At 44.4% G+C, this 23,208-nt stretch overlaps 1 protein-coding gene across 1 annotated transcript in view; it reads right to left on the reverse strand.

The window, feature by feature from the left end:
- ptprb (protein tyrosine phosphatase receptor type b) overlaps window positions 1-23,208 on the reverse strand; it is a 33,607-nt gene that overhangs the window by 5,969 nt on the left and 4,430 nt on the right. Inside the window, exons 2-32 of the mRNA XM_070853731.1 lie at window positions 22,054-22,173; window positions 21,388-21,528; window positions 21,055-21,309; window positions 20,712-20,978; window positions 20,011-20,127; window positions 19,781-19,927; window positions 19,452-19,569; window positions 18,953-19,098; window positions 16,586-16,852; window positions 15,918-15,976; window positions 14,867-15,071; window positions 14,668-14,765; window positions 14,418-14,583; window positions 14,200-14,330; window positions 13,578-13,725; window positions 13,217-13,486; window positions 12,327-12,502; window positions 12,063-12,213; window positions 11,055-11,155; window positions 10,235-10,400; window positions 9,851-10,144; window positions 7,133-7,411; window positions 4,592-4,741; window positions 3,698-3,837; window positions 3,356-3,492; window positions 3,030-3,136; window positions 2,833-2,938; window positions 2,052-2,132; window positions 1,270-1,287; window positions 596-677; window positions 132-222 (exon numbers count right to left, since the gene is read on the reverse strand). Coding sequence (XP_070709832.1) covers window positions 132-222; window positions 596-677; window positions 1,270-1,287; window positions 2,052-2,132; window positions 2,833-2,938; window positions 3,030-3,136; window positions 3,356-3,492; window positions 3,698-3,837; window positions 4,592-4,741; window positions 7,133-7,411; window positions 9,851-10,144; window positions 10,235-10,400; window positions 11,055-11,155; window positions 12,063-12,213; window positions 12,327-12,502; window positions 13,217-13,486; window positions 13,578-13,725; window positions 14,200-14,330; window positions 14,418-14,583; window positions 14,668-14,765; window positions 14,867-15,071; window positions 15,918-15,976; window positions 16,586-16,852; window positions 18,953-19,098; window positions 19,452-19,569; window positions 19,781-19,927; window positions 20,011-20,127; window positions 20,712-20,978; window positions 21,055-21,309; window positions 21,388-21,528; window positions 22,054-22,173 — 4,734 coding nt within the window. The remainder of the gene's footprint in view (window positions 1-131; window positions 223-595; window positions 678-1,269; window positions 1,288-2,051; window positions 2,133-2,832; window positions 2,939-3,029; window positions 3,137-3,355; window positions 3,493-3,697; window positions 3,838-4,591; window positions 4,742-7,132; window positions 7,412-9,850; window positions 10,145-10,234; window positions 10,401-11,054; window positions 11,156-12,062; window positions 12,214-12,326; window positions 12,503-13,216; window positions 13,487-13,577; window positions 13,726-14,199; window positions 14,331-14,417; window positions 14,584-14,667; window positions 14,766-14,866; window positions 15,072-15,917; window positions 15,977-16,585; window positions 16,853-18,952; window positions 19,099-19,451; window positions 19,570-19,780; window positions 19,928-20,010; window positions 20,128-20,711; window positions 20,979-21,054; window positions 21,310-21,387; window positions 21,529-22,053; window positions 22,174-23,208) is intronic.

Here is a 23,208-nt window from a genome sequence, read left to right on the forward strand (position 1 = left end):
TGGCATAAAGTAATAGTGATGTGGTGGATCACTTTCACCACACGTTGATCTGTAACGTCATTTAAAACCATGTAAAGAACCACACACACACACACACACACACACACACACACTCGTGCAGCGGTACTAACATGGCAGGATGTTGTTGTAGCGGTTCTTTCCTCGGTTCTCCGGCAGACGGGCGACGTCCATCGGCTGGTTGCGTCCGACATCCTTCAGATCCTGCGTTTAAAAACACGACAGTAGTTTCACATAATCCAAGAATGTTTCTTCTTTTAAAGGAAGTAGAGGCCGAAGTAGATGTACTTTCTATTTTATCAAGTCCAAAAGTGCTCTGTTACAACTAAAATTACAAAAAATATGATCAAAAGTACTAATTATGCACAACAGATGTGATAGTGTGACAGAGTATTACATTATTCTGTGTATCACTAACACGTCAGAGCGTTTTAAAGTTGTAGCTTGTCAATATGGAGCCAGTTTTACAGGGAAGATCAGGAGTGTAGTACTGCATCATATAAGAACACCACATGGAGTAAAAAGTACTATATTATAGTATAGTATGTATGTATAAAGTTATAAAACACTCTTTTACCTCGAACTCCTCAGACAGCAGGTAGTTGGAGTCAGCCTGCAGTTTGGTCAGATGGGACTCAAAGTGGCAGGATTTGATGGGACTGGACAAGGAGACACACAGATACAGGTCATTTATGAATATGGAGAACTTCCTGTCATCTTCTGCTTTTCTTTATACTTTGAACAGACCAGATTTCTTCTCTTCAAAGCCACCAGACTCCATTAACAAAAACTCATTATTATGTTATGACAAACTAACCGACTGAGTTACTGGGTTTTTGTGAATGGAGTCTGGTGGCCTTAAAAGAGACCCACCAGACTCCATTCACGAAAACAGCAATTTTACCTCAGAGAACACAGGAGTTTGCAGGTCTGCCACTGCTTCCATTGGTTAGTTTTATTGTGTGTTATACAAATGTTGTGTTGGATCTGAATTAAGCTTTTAAAAAACAGCAAAGTCACACAATAACAAAAACAAACTGACAGGCAGCAGCAGACCAGCAGCTCCTGTGTCCTGTTCTGTAAAATCCCTGTTTTAGTGAATGTAGTCTGGTGTGTGTGCTGTTTGTGGTTAAACCAAAAGGATCTTCCAGGTCTCTCTCTGTAGGGATCCTTTCCATGATGCTGTCACACACTTAGAATAACACTCTGAGCCTGTCAGTGGATCAAACAAGCTCTTTTAGAGACACTCACCTGGTGACCCGACGATTACTGCAAGATAAAGGGAAAGAAAGGGTCAGTTCGTGTTTCATTTGATAAATTTAAATTACACAGGCAGGTCATTGGTCACGTTTCTTAGAGTTAAGTCAGTTTGTTTAATGGTGAAAGATTCTAATCACTTTGACCTGATAATCAGCAGGTATTACCATCAAAACACTAACAATGACTCCACACACTGGATGTGATGCTTTAGCACTGAAACTTATCATCTAAATATCTGAAGTGATTGTTGAGCAACAAGAACAAACAAACTTTAGTCTGTATTCGTGATTTTACTGCAAACTAGAAAAACCCTTTAGCCAGGATTAGTCAATAATCATTGATTATTAAAACAGTTAATTAGCACCTTTAAAAGAACACTAGGTTTAACTGTCCCCACATATTTAATAAACTCTTTCTTTTACTCTAACATTATTTCTAAATAATGGTTTTTCAAACATATGGGCAGATTTCATGGACGTGCAGTCGTATTATAACAACAAGTACAAGCTCACAGCTGGCAGTGACACACACACACACACACACACACACACACACACTCAGAGTAATTAACAGATGCTGTGGACTGAACGATGAGGTAACCTGAGAGAGAGGAAGAGCACTTTATTGGAAACTAATACTTCACACACTCACATATTGGACGTAGGAGGTATTGGAAAGTAATCTCTCTCCCTCTCACATACTGAAGAAGAATAATTATACATGGAGCACACACACACACACACACACACACACTCACACACTCACACACTCACCTCCTGACGCCCATATATAACCCTGAGGCTGGAACCTCTTTCCACATACTCATCCTCACCACTGGGTTCTCTTGCACAGCCCTGCAAACAAACAAAGACGTTATCACACATGTGAACCAAACAAACTGTATAAAACACCTGCAGACATCACAGTGTGTGTTTACAGTGTGTGTTTACAGTGTGTGTTTACAGTGTGTGTTTACAGTGTGTGTTTACAGTGTGTGAGATCATATTTGAGATCTGGTGTTTAGACCAGAAACTCCTGTTCTCTAAAATCCCTGTTTTAGTGGAGTCTTTATTAGATTGTTTGTTCGCTTACACTTGTTTATTTCAGTGAACTCTGTAAAGCACTGTGAGACACTCTGTTGTGATATTGGGCTATACAAAGAAATTGAATTGAATTGAACTGAATTGAATAGTGAATGTAGTCTGGTGTGTGTGCAGAGAGCGATAGAACGGCTGTTTGTGGTTAAACCAAAAGGATCTTCCAGGTCTGATCTAGTGGACCAGTTGCATAAAAATAGATCCAGTCTTTGATCTAAATATAACGTTAAGTCCAACACTTTTCCCTAAAATGTGTTCTGGTTTCGTTCTCATAAAATAACAGTGATCTGTATTGTAGCCTAATGACCACTAAAAACCAAGTCAGTCTTAATATCTGTGCTTAATTAGACCAGTCTAAAGTTTATGCAGCCGTCCCTCCTTCCAAAACTTCACCAAGACCCCAGAATGAGTAAAAACGGCGAGGGATGTCGACAGGTGTGTGTTTTCATGTCCTCACACTTTGCGTAGCCGCTGTCTGTAGACCAGCAGAGAGACGACGGCCACCATCATACCGATCAGGAACATCCCGGCACTCAGACCCTCCACGACGCCCCCTAGAGGCTCTGACACACAACAACACACACACACAGTGAGGACACAGGCTCGTGTGTGTGTGTGTGTGTGTGTGTGTGTGTTCATGTACGAGAGACTCACCTGCGTGTGTCCTGAGCGGTGAGGACAGGTAAGTGTCGGTGAAGAGCGGCTGAGGAAACTCGCTGTGGTTTTCATCAAACAGTTTGGTGAAAGCTCGCACACTCAGCCTGAACACACACACACACACACACACACACACACACACACACACACACACACACACACACACACACACACACACACACACACAGTTACATTTCTGACTCTGGTAGCTGCACTTGAAGTGTGTGTGTGTGTGTGTGTGTGTGTGTGTGTGTGTGTGTGTGTGTGTGTGTGTGTGTGTGTGTGTGTGTGTGTGTGTGTGTGTGTGTGTGTGTGTGCGGTACCTGTAGGAAGTCTTGGACTTCAGCGGCCCGTCACAGAAGCCGCCGTAGCTGTCGCTCAGGTAGAGGTCGTCGTCATGGTAACGATCACAGGCCCCGCCCAGCCGATCCCCTCCTGCTCCCAGGTTCACCTCCACCACCTGATCAGTTATTGATTGATTGATCAAGTAGGAAGTGCAGCAAATATTTTCTTCTTCGTATTTATTTATTTATTTGTATCCTCAATTTAAAAGCCTGAAATAGAAACGACTCTGAAATGGAGAATAATCATAATGGACAACATTGACTTTATTTATTATCATATTGTTTCTCACTGATGACCTGATGACCTGTTGGTGATCTCACCTGTCCGGCGGAGGCGTCGGCGTCCTGCGGGCAGCGGCTGGTGAAGTAGGCGGTCTGGTAGGCTCTGACGGAGGAGTTGTTGATGTAGTCGCGGTAGGAGGGCATAGGGTGGCGCTGCTCCAGCTGAAGCATCTCATTGGCTGTTGGAGGTGATGAGAAGATCTGACTTACATCCTGTTGGCAGGTGTGTGAATAACTGAGCTACAACCGTTACAAAGACGTTTGTGGACTAGAACATTTGGACCAGAGGGTCCGAGTAGAGCCTGCTGGACGTCTGTGGTTAAAACAAAGCAGTGTGAAGACTTCAGACATATTAATAAAAATAAGTGTTTTGAGTTTCTGTGAACATTTGATTTTATTTCTGCTCTGAATAAAAGTAACTGTAGCACCGCTGTTCTCTTTACTGACACATTTCAAGCTAACATTTGGTTTTTCTTTTCATTTGATCAGTCGGGTAAAAACAACATCTCATTTTTCTTGATCTGAGACTTTGCTGAGGTCTGTTTGAGGGTTGGCCCACATTTATATCCTGCTAAATAATCCAGAGCATCTTCTGAACGCTTGTTTTTGGATTCCACTGGCCAAATGTTTGGCAGTTAGTAATGTTACAGCTCATCTGATCGCTGTGTGACTGTTTTCCACGTCAACAAGCTAATATTAACTAGCTAGTTCACTAAGTCATTCACAATGTTAGCCACATCGCTAATAAAAACATAAGCACATATATTGTTGGTGTGATGACAGTATGATGATCTGGTTCATGGTGCTGTTAGCTAACTCAGCTAGCTAATGTTAGCTTCATCGTCAGACGTGGAATGTTTGATCTCAGCTGGTAAAGTTTCCTCTGCTGTAAATAATATTGATGCTGTGATTATTAGACCCGTGTGTTTGTACCGTCAGACTCGGCCACGATCACGGCGAAGTATCTGACGGCCCCGTTGGCGTCGCTGAACCAGGAGCAGTTGAAGCGGAACAGGATGGAGGACGACGTGACCTTTGACGACCTCTCGCTGACACGTACACTGGGGGGCGGGACCGGAGGGCCTGAAAGGAAACCGATTGGTTGAACAGTTTGCTAGAAACTTTTCGTCCGGTTCTTATATTGGCAGCTCAAGAACTCAACGGAGGTTTTCAGTCTGGTCTCACAAGCAGTTTATTCTGGTCACAGGTCACAGGTAAAGTACTCGCTGGGCTCATGACGGACCCCGGGGGGCCGGTCAGAGGAGCTCCCTCTCGTGTGTCCTGTCCTGTTTCTGTCCTGTTCTCTCGTGTCCAAACATCTCATGTTCTCATCTCATTCTATGGTCATATTCAATTCTAATTCAACAAGTTTATTCTCATTATCACTAATTATTACTTTTATTTATCTTAATTGTAGTAACTCCTGGTTTTGATATTTTGTCAATAAAGTTTTACAAGAAAATATTTTTAAAAATACCTAAAAACTGAAGCTTTAGTGTTAACAGCAGGTCAAAATGCACTCATGCTGCCATAACTATAACTTCATATATACATAATAAAATAATGACACTAAATTACCAGAGTCAGATGTTTGACTTTGACTATTTCTTAATTTATCATCTCTTAATTGTGATTTAGTGAAAGAGTTTGAAACCAAGTCAAAGCTACTGAGTACAATCTAGTAATTATGACTTATTTTAAATTGTCAGAAAGTCATAATTTGGACTCATAAGTTACCATCATATGGTTATAGCTTCAGTATGACAGTAAGTAATGAGAATGTAGGTTATAATTATGACTATGATAAATAGATTGTAAAAACTCTTGAGCTTCCATAAAAAGAAACCCTTCTGTGTTTCTAATCGAGCTGTTTGTTTTTTTAGTCACCAATAAAAACACTTTCTTGGGGATTTTCCAGTCGTAGCCTCTTTTTTCTCTGTTTCTGTCTCCCAGTCCAGTTGTGTCAGGATGATTTATGAAGCAGTGCGGGCAGAGAGAGTTGCAGAGGGAAGGACAGACGAGCGTGAACTGAGTGGAACAAAGGAAAGTTTTCTCACACTGAATGTTTGGGGTCACAGTGACTTTTTGAAAAAAAGTGACGCATCAGGAGAGAGTGTGTGTTATTTCTGCCTCCTGAAGAAAACTTCCTCATTATCATTTGTTCTTTCCTGCACCAGCTGTTTGTAAAGGGCGACTTCGATATTTTTAAACCTGGTCCCAATCTAAATGACTTGTAGATACAAAAAGTGTTGGAACTGGTCCAGTAGATCACTTCAGCCAGCAGACACCAAACGGGCTGCAATGGCTGCAACGTGATCCTTTGGGACAACTGCACCTGATCACAGTAGGTCCACTAAAAGAGCTTGTTTGATCCACTGACAGGCTCAGAGTGTTATTCTAAGTGTGTGACAGCATCATGGAAAGGATCCCTACAGAGAGAGACCTGGAAGATCCTTTTGGTTTAACCACAAACAGCACACACACCAGACTACATTCACTAAAACAGGGATTTTAGCTGACAGGACACAGGAGCTGCTGCTCTGCTGCTGCCTCTATTGGCTAGTTTGTTTGTGTTATTGTGTGTCACACAAATATTGTGTTGGATCTGAAGTAACAATTTGAATCACAAACATCACACAATGACAAAAACAAAGTAACTGATGGAGACAGAAGTAGGTCAGCAAATACCTTCTAAAATCCCTGTTTTAGTGAATGTAGTCTGGTGTGTGTGCTGTTTGTGGTTAAACCAAAAGGATCTTCCAGGTCTCTCTCTGTAGGGATCCTTTCCATGATGCTGTCACACACTTAGAATAACACTCTGAGCCTGTCAGTGGATCAAACAAGCTCTTTTAGTGGACCTACTGTGATCAGGTGCAGTTGTCCCAAAGGATCACGTTGGAGCCCGTTTGGTGGCTGCTGGCTGAGGTGTATCTTAATTTGCATTAATGAATCAGCTTCCAGACCAACAAAGTAAAACTCTGCAGGCTTAACTTAAGTTTTTAACGACCTGCACCATCGTACAGATAATCAATAATCAAGATAATGTCCAGCAACCAATCAGGAGCGAGACCTTTGATTTGTGTGTCGGCAACGGCAACCAGAAGGTAAAGAGGCAAAAGCCAGGGAGTGATTCTGTTCACAGCGTCTGTTCCTTATTTAAGTCTTAATGTTGCAGCCTGATTTCATCAATAACTCGACTGAAACTGGGAAAACTTTACTCTCAAACTTACGGACGAATTAATAAATAAAACCCAGTCCTGCTGTTCTCTGTTCCCTCCGAGCGTCTCCCTGGTGAGCAGTCCTATTTAAACAGCTTTTATTTAAACACCACACTCAACCACAGCACCTGAGTGAGTGTGTGTGTGTGTGTGTGTGTGTGTGTGTGTGTGTGTGTGTGTGTGTGTGTGTGTGTGTGTGTGTGTGTGTGTGTGTATACTCACGGTCTATCATGTGTGTGTGTGTGTGTGTACTCACGGTCTATCATGGTGACGGTCGTGTGTGTCGCCGGTGGACTCGTCTGTGCGGCCGACGACACTCTGACCGTCACCGAGTACTTCCTGTACGCCTCCAGGTGGTCCAGCGTTACCGCGGTGACGCCCCCCGCCAGCCTCAGCGCCGAGGTCAGCTCCCCGTTGTCGTGGCGACGGCACTCGACCTCGTAGGAGTCGAAGTCGGAGGGAGGAGGTGACCAGGAGCAGGAGAGGGAGGAGGACGAGAGAGGGAAGCAGTGGATGGACTTCAGTGGGGACGGACCTGAAGGAGAGGAGGAGAGGAGGGAAGGATACAAGAGGAGGGGACACAAGGAGAGAGGTGAGGAGACAAGGAGAGAGGAGCGAAGACGAAGAACGAAGGAGAGAAGGAAAGGATACAAGAAGAGGGGATACAAGGATAGAGGAGAGGAGAGGAGGAGAGAGGAGACAAGGAGAGGAGAGGAGAGAAGGAGGGAAGGAAAGGATACAAGAAGAGGGGATACAAGGAGACAAGCAGAAGAAAGAAAATAAAGAGAGGAGGAGAGGAAAGGGGAGAGGAGACAAGACGAGAGGAAAGGAAATGGAGAGAAGGGAAGGTGAGGAAAGGAGAGAGTAGGGGAGGAAACGAGGAGAGAGGAGACAAAAGCAGAAGAAAGACAAGAGAAGAAGAAAGGGAACGAGAAGGGAAGGAGAGAGAGGAGGAAGAGAGCACAGGAAGTGGGATTGGAGGAGGAGAGGAAATGAGAGGGCCGGGGAGGAAAGAGGAGACGATGGAGGAGGAAGGAAAGGAGAGAAGAAGAGTTATAATTTTCTGCTGCGACCCGTTTAGACCAGAGTTCTGATGAGTCTGCGCTGCTGAAGCTAAAATAAAAGGTGTGTTTGCTCCGATGAAGACGAGGAAGGACGAAGGTGAAGGAGAACACATTCATCTTGTTCTGGCTCGTAGAAAACTGCTGATGAGTCCAGATTAAACCTCAGTTCTTTAACTGCTGCTCGTCCACAACATTAGCATCAGTGTAGCTGCTACAGCTTAAAGGTACATTCCAAAGTTTTCTACACAGTTTGTTCTACATGATGTTAATGGAGAACCATTTTTTACATTTGCTGGAAGATCCTTTTGGTTTAAACACAAACACACCAGACTCCATTGACAAAAATACTAATTTTACCTTGAGCTGCTGATCTACTGCTGCCTCAATCAGCTAATGAGTTTGTGTTATTGTGTGAATTTGGTGTTTTAAAGGGGTCAATTAAGATCCAACCCAATATTTGTGTGGCACATAACACAAGACAAACTAACCCCTGGAGGCAGCAGCAGACCAGCAGCTCCTGTGTCCTGTTCTCTAAAATCCCTGTTTTAGTGAATGTAGTCTGGTGTGTGTGCTGTTTGTGGTTAAACCAAAAGGATCTTCCAGGTCTCTCTCTGTAGGGATCCTTTCCATGATGCTGTCACACACTTAGAATAACACTCTGAGCCTGTCAGTGGATCAAACAAGCTCTTTTAGTGGACCTACTGTGATCAGGTGCAGTTGTCTCAAAGGATCACGTTGCAGCCTGTGTTGCACCTGCTGGCTGAGACGATCCACTGGATCACTTCCAACACTTTTAGACACCAAAATGATAAATAGGGCTCAGATTTAAAAATACTGAGGTTACTGTTTAAGTTGAAGCTGCATGTGTCTCCTACTTCCTGTGTAAGGCTTTGACTGTGTGTGTGCGTCAATAACTATTTCTGGTAAAAACTCCATCACCTCTTTGGCCGACCTCGGCTGAGAGAAATGAGAAACTAGGTCACTAAATACATATTTATGATGTGTGTGTGTGCTGGAGGCCTTGATTTTCTTCTTCCTTCTGCTGATCAGTTTTGATCCCTGCAGCCAAAACGCTCACAGACAAACAGACGGTCATTAAAAATGGATTGAAAACCAGAGGAGATGGACGGCAGCGGAGCGCCGTGGTCTCATTTCACGCTCAGAGCCTCGCTCGTGTTTCCATCTAGTGGTCAGAGACAGAAGCACCGGCAGCCTCCAACCCCTTAAACCAAAACCATGTTAAACCAGAGGCCCACGGTCTAATTCCCCCTTAGATGTTTAACTTATTTACCTTCATTTTCTCAAACTAAAACTTAAATTCACAATAAAAAAATGAAGGAACTTCTTAAGAACGTTTTCAAGTGATATTCCCTCATATTCTCTTAAGAACAGACGTCTTTATTTTCTTTGTCAGGTGAGGTTCGGGCATGAAGCATGTGTGTAAATGAAGATTAAGACTAAAATATGCATGTTTGTCGACATTATTGCCGTCAGTTAGAAATATCACAAAGACAATGTTAAGAAAAAGTGAGAAACTTTATCAAAATAAATCTCATAAATAAAGTTTCACACTATAATGACTTCAGGATCTTATTTTTCCGTCACATTTACCAAAATAAAATCCCGTCTTTTTTTCCCTGAAATACTTTTTAAGAATATGGATATCATTGTCTGTACAGAGTTGTTAGCCTAGCTTAGCATAAAGACTAGAAGCAGGAGGCTCATTACTGCCGACATGATGAAAAAAAGTAATTAAAAAGAGAAACTTTGGAGAAAAATTGACCTGACAAAAAAACTAATTTTGAAATACTCATTATTTTTCCCCTATGATGACTTACAGAAAAAGCCACAAGTTGAATTTCAGACCTTTTGTTTGATTTATTGACTTTTTAAAGACTTTTTCCACCTACTTGTCCTGACGCTCCTCTGGATTGGCTGGCTGCTGACCGTGGGCCCGCCCCCGGCCCCGCCCCCGGCCACGCCCCCACTGATGGTCGTCACGGTGAAGTTGTACTGTCGCCCCGGAAACATCCCGCCCAGGACGCGGCTGGTCAGGTGAGTCTGAGTGACCGACAGGCGGTCTGGAGGAGTCCACTGCAGGCCGAAGCGGTCGTAGTCCCCGGAGGGGGGACCGGACCACGCCAGCTCTATCGTGTCATTGGTCGGGCCTTGTTTGACGGACAGGTGGGTGGGCGGCTCTGGAGCTGAGGGAACAATAAACAAATAACATTATTAATGCATTAATACAACGAAGGTGCGATTAGCTACAACTAAATAGTTTTTCCTTGACTTACCGGTGCGTCCCAGCGCTGAGGCGTTACTGGTCAGTTCCCCACTGTGTGTGATGACCTCAGCGCGGTACAGCCTACCAGGGACCAGCCCAGTGAACATGTGACTCGTGTGCTCCGCCCCCAGCGTCTGTGCTCCCAGAGTGGCTCCAGAAACGTCGTACAAAACCACCTGCAACAGCAACATGGTACAAGATTCAGCTCCAATGTAGAGAAACTGGACGCCCCATTCAGAACTCCATTGAAGTTTTACTATTTTTTAGCTCCAGATTATTAGAACTGATTAAGCAAATGAACATTCAAATTAAAACCAGAAAACATCAAGAAGTGGAGTAAAAGTACAACATTTTCCTCTGAGACGTTGTGAACACTTGCAGTACTTCAGTAAATGTACTTTGTTCTACCTGCCACAGTCAAACACAGGTGTAACTAACAACATTATTAATGGCTGGATTCCATTTACTGTGAGTCCTGGCTCGCTGACACACCTAAATGGAACAGAGCCACTAATAATGTTCCTGGTTTTTATGGTTTCGTTTGTTTTTGAAATCAAGGAGTGATGTTAATCTTCTTATTTCACCTTCCTATGAGCCAGAAATACACCAAAAACGCAGTAAAAGTATCACAGTAACAGTAAAAGTACTCGTGCTGCAGTGAAATGTTTCCTGTTCGATCGGATGTTTCTGGATTCATGTTCCTGCTGCATTTATGTGTTTTACTGCTGTAGGTGACCTTTAATCTACAGCAATGCATCATGGGATATAGTTACGGAAGTCAGATAAATATATCAAAGTAGAAAGTAGAAAGTATAAAATAAAGTGTTTACCTGATAGCTGCTCCAGCTTCCCTCGCCGTGCTGCCAGCTGGCCGTCAGTCTGTCCGTCCGGCCTGAACTCTGGACCTCAAGAGACGCCGCCGAGGACGGAACTGCAGCGCGGAGAGGAAAGATGAAGATGATGATGATGGTGATGTCAGCGAGGAGGGAAAATAAAAGGGGTGAAAATAGCGAAGACGAGAGGTGAAGATGATGCACGAGAGGAAAAAAAGCAAAGAAAACGTGATGAGAATTTAAGAGTGGAGAAGACAGATGAAGAGAGAGGATGAGGAGATGGTGATGAAGAGGAGAAAATGAAAACATACCACACAATAAAGGAGTTTTAGTAGAACAAGGATCCAAACAGGGTTTCTGCAGATCTTAGAAAGCCTTAAATGATCCTTAGAACGGTGACCTTTCATGAGCTCGTCCTTCAGAGGAGCTCATGTGATAAAAACTTATTAGATCATAACGTTCACTTGAAGAAGCTGCATTCACTCCCAGTCGTTTACTGTTAGGTTTGTTGGTACAAAATGTAATTTCAGTTACTTTTATTGCTATTTCAGTTAACATGGATGTTTTCACTCCTAGTTTTTAGTTTATTTCCAGTAAAGTAGAATAAACTTGTTCCAGTGTGTCTCACATTGTCTGTTTTATTTCTCTGATCCATCTGTACAGTCCTACAACAGTTTAACATGATTTAATGTTCAAAAAACAGGTTATTTTTCTGGAATATACCATTGAAAGTCTGCAATTTGGGGGCTTTTATTATGAAAACTAACCGGATTCCCTTTGCCGTGTGTTTCTCTGACTTCCTGCCTGCCTCAGTGCTTTCTTGACACACCAGGGACACATTTTGCATAGTTTAGGACCAATAATCATTAATGAGAACTGTAAACTCTCTGGTGCCAATATGGATGTGAAATACGTCTTAAAGTCTTAAATTTAACTGGTAGAAACCTGCAGAAACCCTGAAACATAATGTCAGAAATATTAAGGCTCATGATAATGTGGACCGACCGGTTCTGGCCAGGACGGAGGAGTCGCTGCTCATGCCTCTGCTCCAGCTCACCACCTGCAGCCTGTACAGACTTCCTGCTCGCAGGCCGGAGAACACGCAGACGTCTGCGGCCGCGCCGACCTTCTGCAGGTCCACCAGCTCGCCCACCGCCTGCGGCACAGAGGGGGGGTGCATCCAGACTTACATAAACACATGCACGTCAAAGTAGGGCAGGAGTCTACGTGTAACAGCATCACTGCTACTGCAGGTATGAAATCACCCACCTGGTGACGCTCCTTCAGGCTCCCTGCAGCGTCCTGTCTGTGACTGGCTGTTGCCTCGGCGACGCTGTAGAGCGACAGGTCGTAGACGTCGACGTGGCCGTCCGAGGGACGCCAGGAGAAGGAGAGAGAGGAGGTGTTGGCTGCAGTGACGGTGAGATTACTGACTGCAGCCGGACCTGGACAACAGACACACAGACGACTAAAAACTCTTGTCGATCAAACGTAAAGTGGTCGAGATAAATAACCACATGGAAGCTACGTCACTGGTTCCTGAGCCCTCAGTCCACCTTAAGTCTGTGGCCTGATGTGAACTGTAGAATAGTTAAAGGAGGAATCTGGTATTTTAATAACCTGAGCCCTGTTTTGTCATATTCTGGGTTCAAACTGACGGGTAGGTCACAGCCGTTACAACACTCTTCAAAGCCGCCAGACTCCATTGAAAAAAACAGCAATTTTACATTAATTGTCAGCCTCTCGCTGTGTTATTGTTATTTATATCAATGTGTGACTTTGATGTTTTAAAGGTTCAGTTTTGATCCAACACTCAGTAGCACAAAAACTAACTCACCGAGGCAGCTTTAGATCAGCAAGGCCAATGTTCTGCAAAGTAAAATTACTGTTTTTGTCAATGGAGTCTGGACCATAAACTAGATACTTTGTTTTGGCTGGATGCAAAATCATGAAAGATACTGGATCAATACTGATCCAGAGTCTAAAACATCCTGATTATAAACTTGAATTGACTGAATGATCATCAAAGCAAAGCATCAGAGCCAACTGATAAATAAACTCCTTCACTTAACGGCTTCAGTTCGGTTTAGGAGAAGAGAAGAAGTCGTAATAAGTCACTTGGGATTCGCCCTAAATCTACTGAACCTGCTGTGACTCACGTGTTTGTCCCTCTGTGGTGGCCTCCAGTGACGGGACGCCGCCGCTGAGCGTCACCACCCTCACACGGTACCACTTCCCAGACGTCAGACCCTCCACGCGCTCGCTCCGACTCTTCGCGGAGACCGAACGATTGGCCACGACGACGCCGGCCTCGTCCAAAAGCTGCAGACTGTAGCCGTCGTACACGCCCACTGGCCTCTCCCAGCTGACGGTCAGACTGTGGGTGGTGTGGTCGTTATCCGCCTGCAGGGCGGTGACTCTGGACGGAGCTGTGGGGCCAAAACCAATAATCAATAATCACTAATAAGCAATATTAACCTTCTCAGATTTAAATTAGTTGAATTAATTGAATCGTCTGACCGGTCCTGTCGGTGGCCTTGTTGCTATTGGTCAGTTTCCCGCTCAGTGATTGGACGGTGATGGTGTAGGCGTGGCCTGGGATCAGATCCAGGAAGTCCAGGGAGGAGACGTGTTTCGGGACAGGGCGAGTCTCGACGATGGCACCCCCCTGGAGACAGGAAGTGACAACAGAATACTCATGAACCAATCATCTATCAGTTCTGTCCAATAATCATTTTCCTTCCAGCCCATCAGAATTGACCTTTTTCAATTCTGCTCCCAGAAACGTCGTACAAAACCACCTTCAACAGCAACATGGTACAAGATTCAGCTCCAATGTGGAGAAACTGGACGCCCCATTCAGAACTCCATTGAAGTTTTGCTATTTTTTAGCTTTTTTTGTTGATTTTTCTCCAGATTATTATAACTGATTAAGCAAATTAACATTCCAATTAAAACCAGAAGATATCATCAAGAAATTAGGGACAAAATTAATACTGTGATTACCTTGAATTTTATTGTAAATTTAACTAAAAATACTACATTCAAGTAAAAGTACTGCATTTTAAACCTAGTAAGTATTACAATCAAAATTACAGAATTAGATTTTTACTGGAATTGACGGATGTATTTCTGTACTCACCGTGGCAGACAGGGAGACGACGTACATGTCCAGGTCTCCGTCTCCGGGGGTCCAGGTGACCAACAGCCCACCGACGGCGTCTTTGAGGCCGGGCCGAGGAGCCAGGCGGAGGTTTCCGACCGCGCCGGGAACTGGATCAGAGAGTCCAGAGTCAGCAAAACTGGACCGGAGACCTTTCAGAATAAAAGCTCCTTGAACGCTACCAGACCGTCTCTCACCTGTGCGTCCCTCGATGAACTGCGCCCTCTGGTACGGCCCGCTGAACGTCGACACCACGATCTTGTAGAGCCGCCCGGGAGTCAGAGAGGTGAGGCGGTGATGTCGCACCTCGCTGCCCAGCGTGACCGGAGGGAAAACCCGAGTGTCGTTGAAGAGCAGAGTGACCTGGAGACGGAGGACAGGTGATGGTGATGGTGAGTGGAGGTGAAAATGTGTTTCAACAGTGTGGGGGTTTACAAAAACACACACCTCATAGTGGTCCACATCTCCAGGGGCGGGGCTCCAGGTGACGGTCAGGTCACCTGTTCCTGCGTTGCCTAGCGACAGATTACCCACAGCCGCTGGGACTGAAGGGAAACACAACGTTAGCTTAACATAATCGATTTTAAAAAGATTAATCACAGACACGACTCTCAGGTTGTACTTTGCTTCCTGGTTTCTGACTCACAGGTTCGTCCGTCGGTGGAGACGCTGCTGACGAAGTCTCCGCTCCAGGTTTCCACGGTGACGGTGTAGAGCCTCCCCGGCGTCAAAGAGGAGAAGACGCACTCGTTGTGTCCGCCAGAGACGCTCTTGTTCTGCAGCGTGCTGTGGTTGTAACGGATCAGAACCACGTAACGGTCCAAATCTCCAGCCGCGTGACGCCAGTACACCTGAACACAACACAGTTTGTAATAATAAAGGCAATGAGAACATTTACTTGCATTTATTTAGATTTAATAGCTAATAAACTCAACACAACTAACCAAACTAAAATAAATATACATCAGTAGAAAATCATACAGGGACCATCAGGTCAAAATTAGATGAATTTGAAGGGTCACAAGATGGTTTAACAAATACAAGAAGGTCCTCTAAAAACATTTAAGAGTGGTTGTGAAATACTGTGTTACAGTAAGGGTCTGAACAAAAGTTGTGTTTGATCTGAGCAATATTCTTCATATATTTAGGTGTCTAAATCACCTCAGTGATCCTTAGAATAACACTCTTCTAAGCACTTTTTGACCAGATGCAGTTTCTTCTAAGTGTGTGACAGCATTAAAAGAATCCCTACAGAGAGAGACCTGGAAGATCCTTTTGGTTTAACCACAAACAGCACACACACCAGACTACATTCACTAAAACAGGGATTTTAGAGAACAGGACACAGGAGCTGCTGCTCTGCTGCTGCCTCAATAGGCTAGTTTGTTTGCATTACTGTGTGTTCGACATATACTGTGTTGGATCCAAACGAAACCTTTAAAATACCAAAGTCAGAAAAAAACACAAACAAACTAACTGATTGAAGCAGCAGCTCCTGTGTTCTGTGAGCTAAAATCCCTGTTTTTGTGAATGTAGTCTGGTGTGTGTGCAGAGAGCGATATAACGGCTGTTGTGGTTAAACACTGTTACTACCTACCAGTCAGACATCAGTATGTATAGATAGGACGCAGGTCAGAAACACCAGAGCTCTCCTTTAACACCGTGCTATAGAGGTTGGTTGTTGTGGTCAAACTCACCTTGAGGAAGTCGTCTCTTGCGGAGTGGACCGCTGTCGGGTTCTGCACAGTCGCCGGTTCTGCAACACAGAAAACACAAGTTAGTTATAAAAAAAAAATCATCACGCTACCTTTACGGGATCTCTTTGCTTTTCCTTTTTAACTATGAACATGCATGATGGTGCATTCATGTGGTGTCAGAATAATCTGAAAAATGAGCTCCCAGCTGGGAAAATTAACAGGAAGAACAACAACGACCTGCGGACTGTGACGTCACACACGCAGAAACATGGAGGCTGAAAGTAAATATTTAGTTGATGGTCAGAGACGTTTCCTTTAATTAGGGATCACGAATATGTTTTTTTGCTCACATGTAATTTGTGGTCTGACTTCAGGTCGTTATCGTTAGTTTGTGTCCATGAAGAGTGAAAAAATTACAATTCACGTAATTTAATATCTTTAATATTAAAATAGTAGAAGCAGCTATCAGCGTCTTGTTTTAACGCTCTGATCAATAATAAGTTGTTTCCACATTACGACCTAAAAGCTCCTGAACGCACCAAAGTCGTAAGAAAAGACTTTCTGGGGAGCACCTGAACGCACCATAACAGCAGTGTAAATGACATACGTGTGAATTTAAACACGGAAGCACATTAACATGAATGTCACTAATCACGGAGCCTCCTCACGTGTTCGTGCTTGCACCGTGGTGGCGTTCTCCAGGCTGCCGCTCCTCGTCACTATGACGACCGAGTACAGCCGCCCGGCGACCAGCGAGCTGAAGGAGCACTCTGGCGGCGAGGAGCGGGACACGGCCAGCGTGTGGACAGTTCGACTCCCGTCCTGCAGACGGACCAGGTAGTTGTCCACCACGCCCACCGCCGGGCGCCACGACACCTGCAGAGCATCCAACCGGCCGCCGTTGGCAACGGTTACCTCGGAGACCGACGCCGGGGCTGAAAGTGAAAGATGATAAAAAGAACAAAGGTCAGCAAAGGTTCATTTATTACAGAGGTCCAAACTGGTTCTTTTAATGTAATCAATTAGAATTATGGCGACGTTTTTATTTACACAAGCTCAGGATTTATTGGGGGATATTCAAATACAAAACTTTATTTAAAATTCTGGGGGAGATTCCAAAGTTTCCAAAAGATACTTCAAGGAATTTCAGAAATCTGTGGATTTTAGCCGAGAAAGTTTGTAAAGAAAGTGACGTGTTGACAGAAACAACCAGCGACACTCAGATTCACAGATCATAAACCAGTCAGACATCAAAGCTGATTATCACCAATAATAGCTCCAATTTTAAAGGAATAATTCAACATTTTGGTGTGTGTGTGTGCTGCAGTTGTTTCCACTTGTCTGCTCATGTGCAGATTAAACTCACGTGTTAACCGTGTTTGTAGGTGTGTGTTTGAGCTTTGCACTGAGCCAGGCTAGCAGTTTCCCCCTGCTTCCAGTCTTTGTGCTAAGCTAAGCTAAGCTAAGCTGAGATCCATCTGAATGTCTCACAATGTTCCTGATAGACGACTGCAGTCATGTGACCAGTTTATCTTCCATCTATGGACCAAACAGGAGGTCATGTGAGCGGGCTGGAGGCGGGGTTTGATTTTGTTTTCCCTGAGTGTTGATTGGTTGGCAGGTGAACACACACACACACACACACACACTTCCTGCTCAGAACACCTATTGTGTTCCCACATAATGTCCCAGTTATTTTCAGGACAAAGTGTGTATTTGTGTGTGTGTGTGTGTTGTGTGTGTGTGTGTGTGTGTAGGGTACTGGGTGTGTCTTTGTGTGTGTGTTTCATTCCAAACCTCCTTTTTGGTATTTCAGCTATTGTTCTAAAAACTCTCTGATGTTATCGCATAATACACTCCTACACACACACACACACACACACACACACACACACACACACACACACACACACACACACACACACACACACACACCTCTGGTCTGCTGCTGTGTTGGTCAGTTAGTTTGTGTATGTTACATTAGGACTTTGGTGTTTTAAAAGGTTCATTCAGAACTAACATGAATAAGATAAAATAACAGAAATGTAAGACACAATAACACACTAACTGATGACCAGCAGCTCTGTGTTCTGCAAGGTAAAATTCCTAATAATGTCTGATTCTGTCTCTGCAGGGATCCTTTCCATAATGCTGTCAGACACAGTAAAATCACTGTTTTTGTAAATGGAGTCTGGTGGGTTAGAGGTCTGGGTCAGAAAAACTGAGATGCTTTTGTGGTTTTACTGGTCAGTTAAACAGTTTGAGAAAGAGGCCCAGTTACTCTGTCGTACTCTGATTTTACAGTAAATCAGACGGTCGTATCGGGGCGCTGTGAACTGTTGACATTCCTCCTCTGTTTGGGGTCAGTGAGTTTTTCCTGTTAACAGCAGCTGAATGTGTTTGAGGGGAAACAACAAGTCCTGCGTGGGAATATTGTCTCTAAACAATAAGTCTGACTGACCGCCAACCAAACGCTCTTATACAACTGTTCACATCCTTCAGTCGTACTTCTGCTGCTCGCTGTGCTTGTGTTACTAAAGATGTTATATTTATGCAGGTCTAATCTGTGGCAACTGTTTATACTGAGCAAAAACTATGTTTCTATAGTTTCTGCCATAACAAGTTTTGTTCTGTATTTATTCATATGTGCTGCTGTGTTTCTGTCGTAATGAGTATTTATTTCTGCCATATAATTATTTCTATTTTCCTGAAAAACTTAGAATAACACTCTGAGCCTGTCAGTGGATCAAACAAGCTCTTTTAGTGGACCTACTGTGATCAGGTGCAGTTGTCCCAAAGGATCACGTTGCAGCCATTGCAGCCCGTTTGGTGTCTGCTGGCTGAGGTGATCTACTGGACCAGTTCCAACACTTTTACTACCTACCAGTCACTCACACACCAGGATGTACAGAAATAGGTTTAAACACACCAGAGTTGTCCTCTAAGAGATTATAGAGATCGTACAGAGGCTTTACCCTTGAAGTTAAACTGACAGTTAATAGTTTTAATATCCAGTTTAGTTTAGAGTGACTCACCGGTGTGTCCCTCCAGGCTGGTGATGTCAGACTGCAGCCCCCCGCTGACGGTGGCGGCCTGCAGCTTGTAGAGGGCGCCGGGAGCCAAACCAGCCAGCAGCAGAGAGGAAGAAGGGACTGGGACGCTGTGGTTCTGGACCACGACCCTGTGGAGGGAGGAGGCAGCTCAGTGTCACACTGAGGATCCATCATGGTGGAAGAAACACTGAGAAACACCACAGTCTGAAAATACTGAACTAGAAGTACTGAAGCACTTAGATTATATACAGAATATGATATTATTCTGTTTGTCATTGAAACATATGAGTAAGGATATTTTATTTCATCATATCATGTTCAAATAACTACTAGAGTTAAGTTTCATAAAAGTAGTGCAGTAAAGTTAAAACAGGTTCCATCCAAAAACTTTTCTCAGTCCCACGACTTTCCAGGAATTCCATGTGCCGACCTGGAAACGACACAAATGGTGGAATGCACCTTTAATGAGTCACAGACTCACCCGTCCTGCAGCAGCGTCAGCGAGAACGAGTCCACGTCTCCGGGAGGTTTTTCCCATGATGCTCGGAGGCTGTCAACGCCAGAGCTCCTCAGAGAGATGGTACGCAGCGCCATGGGAACTGCAACACACACACACACACACACACACACACACACACACACACACACACACAGAGATAAACACACAATATTTTGTCTTTTAATATGTCCAGAAAGTTTAATTTGGGGATTTAAATAAACTCTAATTCTCAGATGAGAACATTTACAATAAATGAAACGAAGTATTTGTACTTTTCAGTACATTTCACAGGTAGAAGCGTGTAAACACACCTGTCCTCCCCTCCACAGACACAGAGGTGTCCAGTGTCCTGCTCCTGGTTGCCACGGTGATGGCGTACAGCCTCCCAGGTGTGAGCACGTTGAACGTGCACTCCCTCATGTTTGGCTCCACCTCCCTGGTATCTACGGTAACGTTACCTGGTAGATACAGGATGCAATGATTAGAGTAATGAGAAATCATCCTCCTCAGGAGGAAGGATCTATGGCATCTCCGTGGTTACCGTGGCGAAGGGTCAGGAAGTAGCTGTCACGTGACCCAGAGGGGGCGTGTCTCCACATGGCGCTGAGTGAGGTCTCGTCCGAGTGGCGAATGTGGAGGTCCAACACGGGGGCCGGAGCTGCAGGGACAGAAGGACGAGGGGGGATTTTAACTCTGAAGCAAACACACCAGACTACATTCACAAAAACATCATTTTACCTCACAGAACAAAGGAGCTGCTGATTTACTGCTAACATGATCAGTTGGCTTGTTTGAGTCATTGTGTGAGTTTAGAGTTTTAAATGATTAGTTCAGATTCAGACTAACATGATATATTCATTGACTGAGGCTCAGGGAGCATTATGAACTCCTGTGTTCTGCCACATAAAATTACCATTTCTTTCAATGAAGTCTGGTGGGATTGTAGTAAGCAAAGAAAATAAGAGTAAAACTTCAGCTCCTCATCAAAAAGGCTGTTTGACATTAAACATAAAGCAGTGAAAATATTGTAAATATATTGTACACTTAAACTGATATTGATTTTTCTTAAGGTGGGCCTTTTCTAGATGGTTAATATACATTTTTCTGCTGCCTTGTCCACAGCAGCTCATTGCTAAATTATCTGTCATATATTTCTTATTTCATTATGTTTCTATATTTTCTAGTGTATATTTTTGCAGTAACATTGTGTATTTCCTGTTGTATATTTTGCAGTAGTCTGACCTGTTGCTCCCTCACAGCTGCTCTCAGCCGTCAGCCCTCCACTCTCCACTCTCAGCACGGCTCTGTACAGCCGTCCAGGCGTTAGTCCTGTCCCAGGGAAGCTGAAGTTTGCCGCCTCTCGGTCCAGAGCGGTGCTGACTATTTGCTGGGAGCCATCAAACAGGAACACCTTGTAGTTCTCCCAGCGGCCAGCGGGGGGCGTCCAAATCAGGAAGAGGCCCCCGTCGGAGGAGGGAGAGAGGAAGAGGACGGTCACCGGTGCCGGAGCTGAAGATGAGACGAAGTCGGGATGAAGAAAAGAAAGGAATCATAAAAATAAAAAAGGAAAAAAGAAAGACCTCACCTGTCCGGATGGTGATTTCTGATTGGTTCGTCAGTTTGCCGCTCCTGGACGTCACCACAACCTGATAGGCGGAGCCTGGGGTCAGCTGATCAGCGGCGACCTCTGTGGCGTACGGAGGAAGCGTTCTCTCCCAGCGGCTCGTGCCATTGGCTGAGAGGGCGACGACGAGCGCGTCCACGTCGCCTTCGGGCTGTTGCCATGACAACGACAAACTGGTGTTGTGGTCGGCGGTGAGGTTGGAAACGGCGGCTGGAACTAGAAAAGAGATTCAGATATGAGGCTTACTTCCCTCCTCACTCCCCTTCTTTCTTCTTCTCCTCTCTCTCTCTGTACCTGTCTGAGCCTCCGTCGTCCGGCTGTTCTGCAGCTCGCCGGCCTCCGTCACCACGGTAACGTTGTACAGTCGCCCCGGCGTCAGGTCGAGCAGCGTGTGCTGCGTCGCCGTGCTCTCCAACGTCTCGTTCCTCAGCAGATCTGCAGAACAGACGGGAAGAAAGAAAAGGTCACTTCCACGATCACCTTCCCAACCAGACCTCAGTTTAAAGTTTGCCATTTTTAGCGCCTAAATGTCAGCTGATTTGATGATTTATAAAGTATTTTTATTTTTATTTAGGAAGTATATTTGACATAAAGTCTAATGTTTTGCCTCATATGGATCCTGGACGATGGCAGCTGTGGGGCTGCAGCACCACCTAAAACCCGATATGATGGAAAACGCCTGTTCACTAAAACACTTAAACTTTAAATGAACACTTGCTCCTTTTTCTACCAGGACTTAGATGCTCAGTGAATTTGTCTGATGTGACGCAGTCTACTGACAACAGGGGACAGATATTTATATTAAAAAAGACATTAAAAGGTACAGTTTACATAATATGGGACCTTTAACTGTCTGGTTGAAACACAGTGTGTTTTGTAGGGGCTTTAAATGTGACTTCCTGCTATGAAGCAGCTGCATTGAATCTTCTTCTCGCCTGAGATCAAACATGGCCGACGTACCTGCGTGGTCCCACAGCTGCAGCCTGAAGCGCTGCGTCCTGCCCGGGCCGGCCCGCCAGGAAAGGTCCAGGCTGCTGCAGGTCCTGGAGGTCACGGCCAGGCCGCTCACCGCCGACGGCCCTGACACACACACACACACACACACACACACACACACACACACACACACAGAGTCAGAAAACAGGAATAAAGTCCAAAAACACTAATGCAGCTCGCTTCCTTGATTTATATATCAGCGGTATTTTGAATCTGGTCCGACCTGAAGCACCAGGATCAAGTGTCTGCACGTCTAAACCAGTTTTAATTGATTTAATGGTTCTGAATTCTCTCAAAGACACAAAGATCGTAGCCTAGCTTAGCATCAAACGTCGCTAAGGAAGTTCCTCACAGTGTTTCGGTTTGTTTGTGGATTTGGTTTAGAGAAGAAAAGACATTTGTCCATCAAACACACAGACAACAAGACACAATAAGTCCAGTAATCAGGATTAAGAGCAGAATATCAATAAAACAACACTAAAAATGAATAATAATGAGAATAAAACAGATTAAATGCAGGTAAAATAAATGAAGAGAAACCTCAGAGTCATCATTTCAACATGGAGTCATTTCCGCCGGACGCATTAACAAACTTCAAAACCAGGAGAATGAAGAAAAAGATCAAATGGATTCAATAAAAGCTCGACAGAATAAGGTGACAGTTTCCTCAAATACAGTACGAAGTGTCGAGCTTACGAACACGACGACCTCATTCTGTCCATCTCTTGTATCCATTTCATCTTTTTCTTTGGTCTCGTGGTTTAGAAACTTCTGAACCAGATTGTTAAACCATCTCGGAGGCTTAACGAGCTCACAGAGGTGTGTGTGTGTGTGTGTGTGTGTGTGTGTGGACACATCTTCTACAGACAGCTATCAGGTCTTTGGTTTTAAATTGATCAGATACAGTCACTGTTGTTCTGGATCAACATGTTTCCTGTCTTTATTTAGTCACATCTGATGTCTGATTCCTGAGGAAACACTTTTATTAGTCCAACATCCCAAAACTGACCAGAGCGTGAAAAAAAAAACATGTTTTTGTTTGAGCGTCTCGGCTCTGAGGCGTGAACGACGGTGACGACAGCGCGCATCCTCTTGGGGAGCGAAACCTGTCCAGAAACG

This window comes from Pempheris klunzingeri, chromosome 22, assembly GCF_042242105.1.
Source record: "Pempheris klunzingeri isolate RE-2024b chromosome 22, fPemKlu1.hap1, whole genome shotgun sequence".
Classification (NCBI taxonomy): domain Eukaryota; kingdom Metazoa; phylum Chordata; class Actinopteri; order Acropomatiformes; family Pempheridae; genus Pempheris; species Pempheris klunzingeri.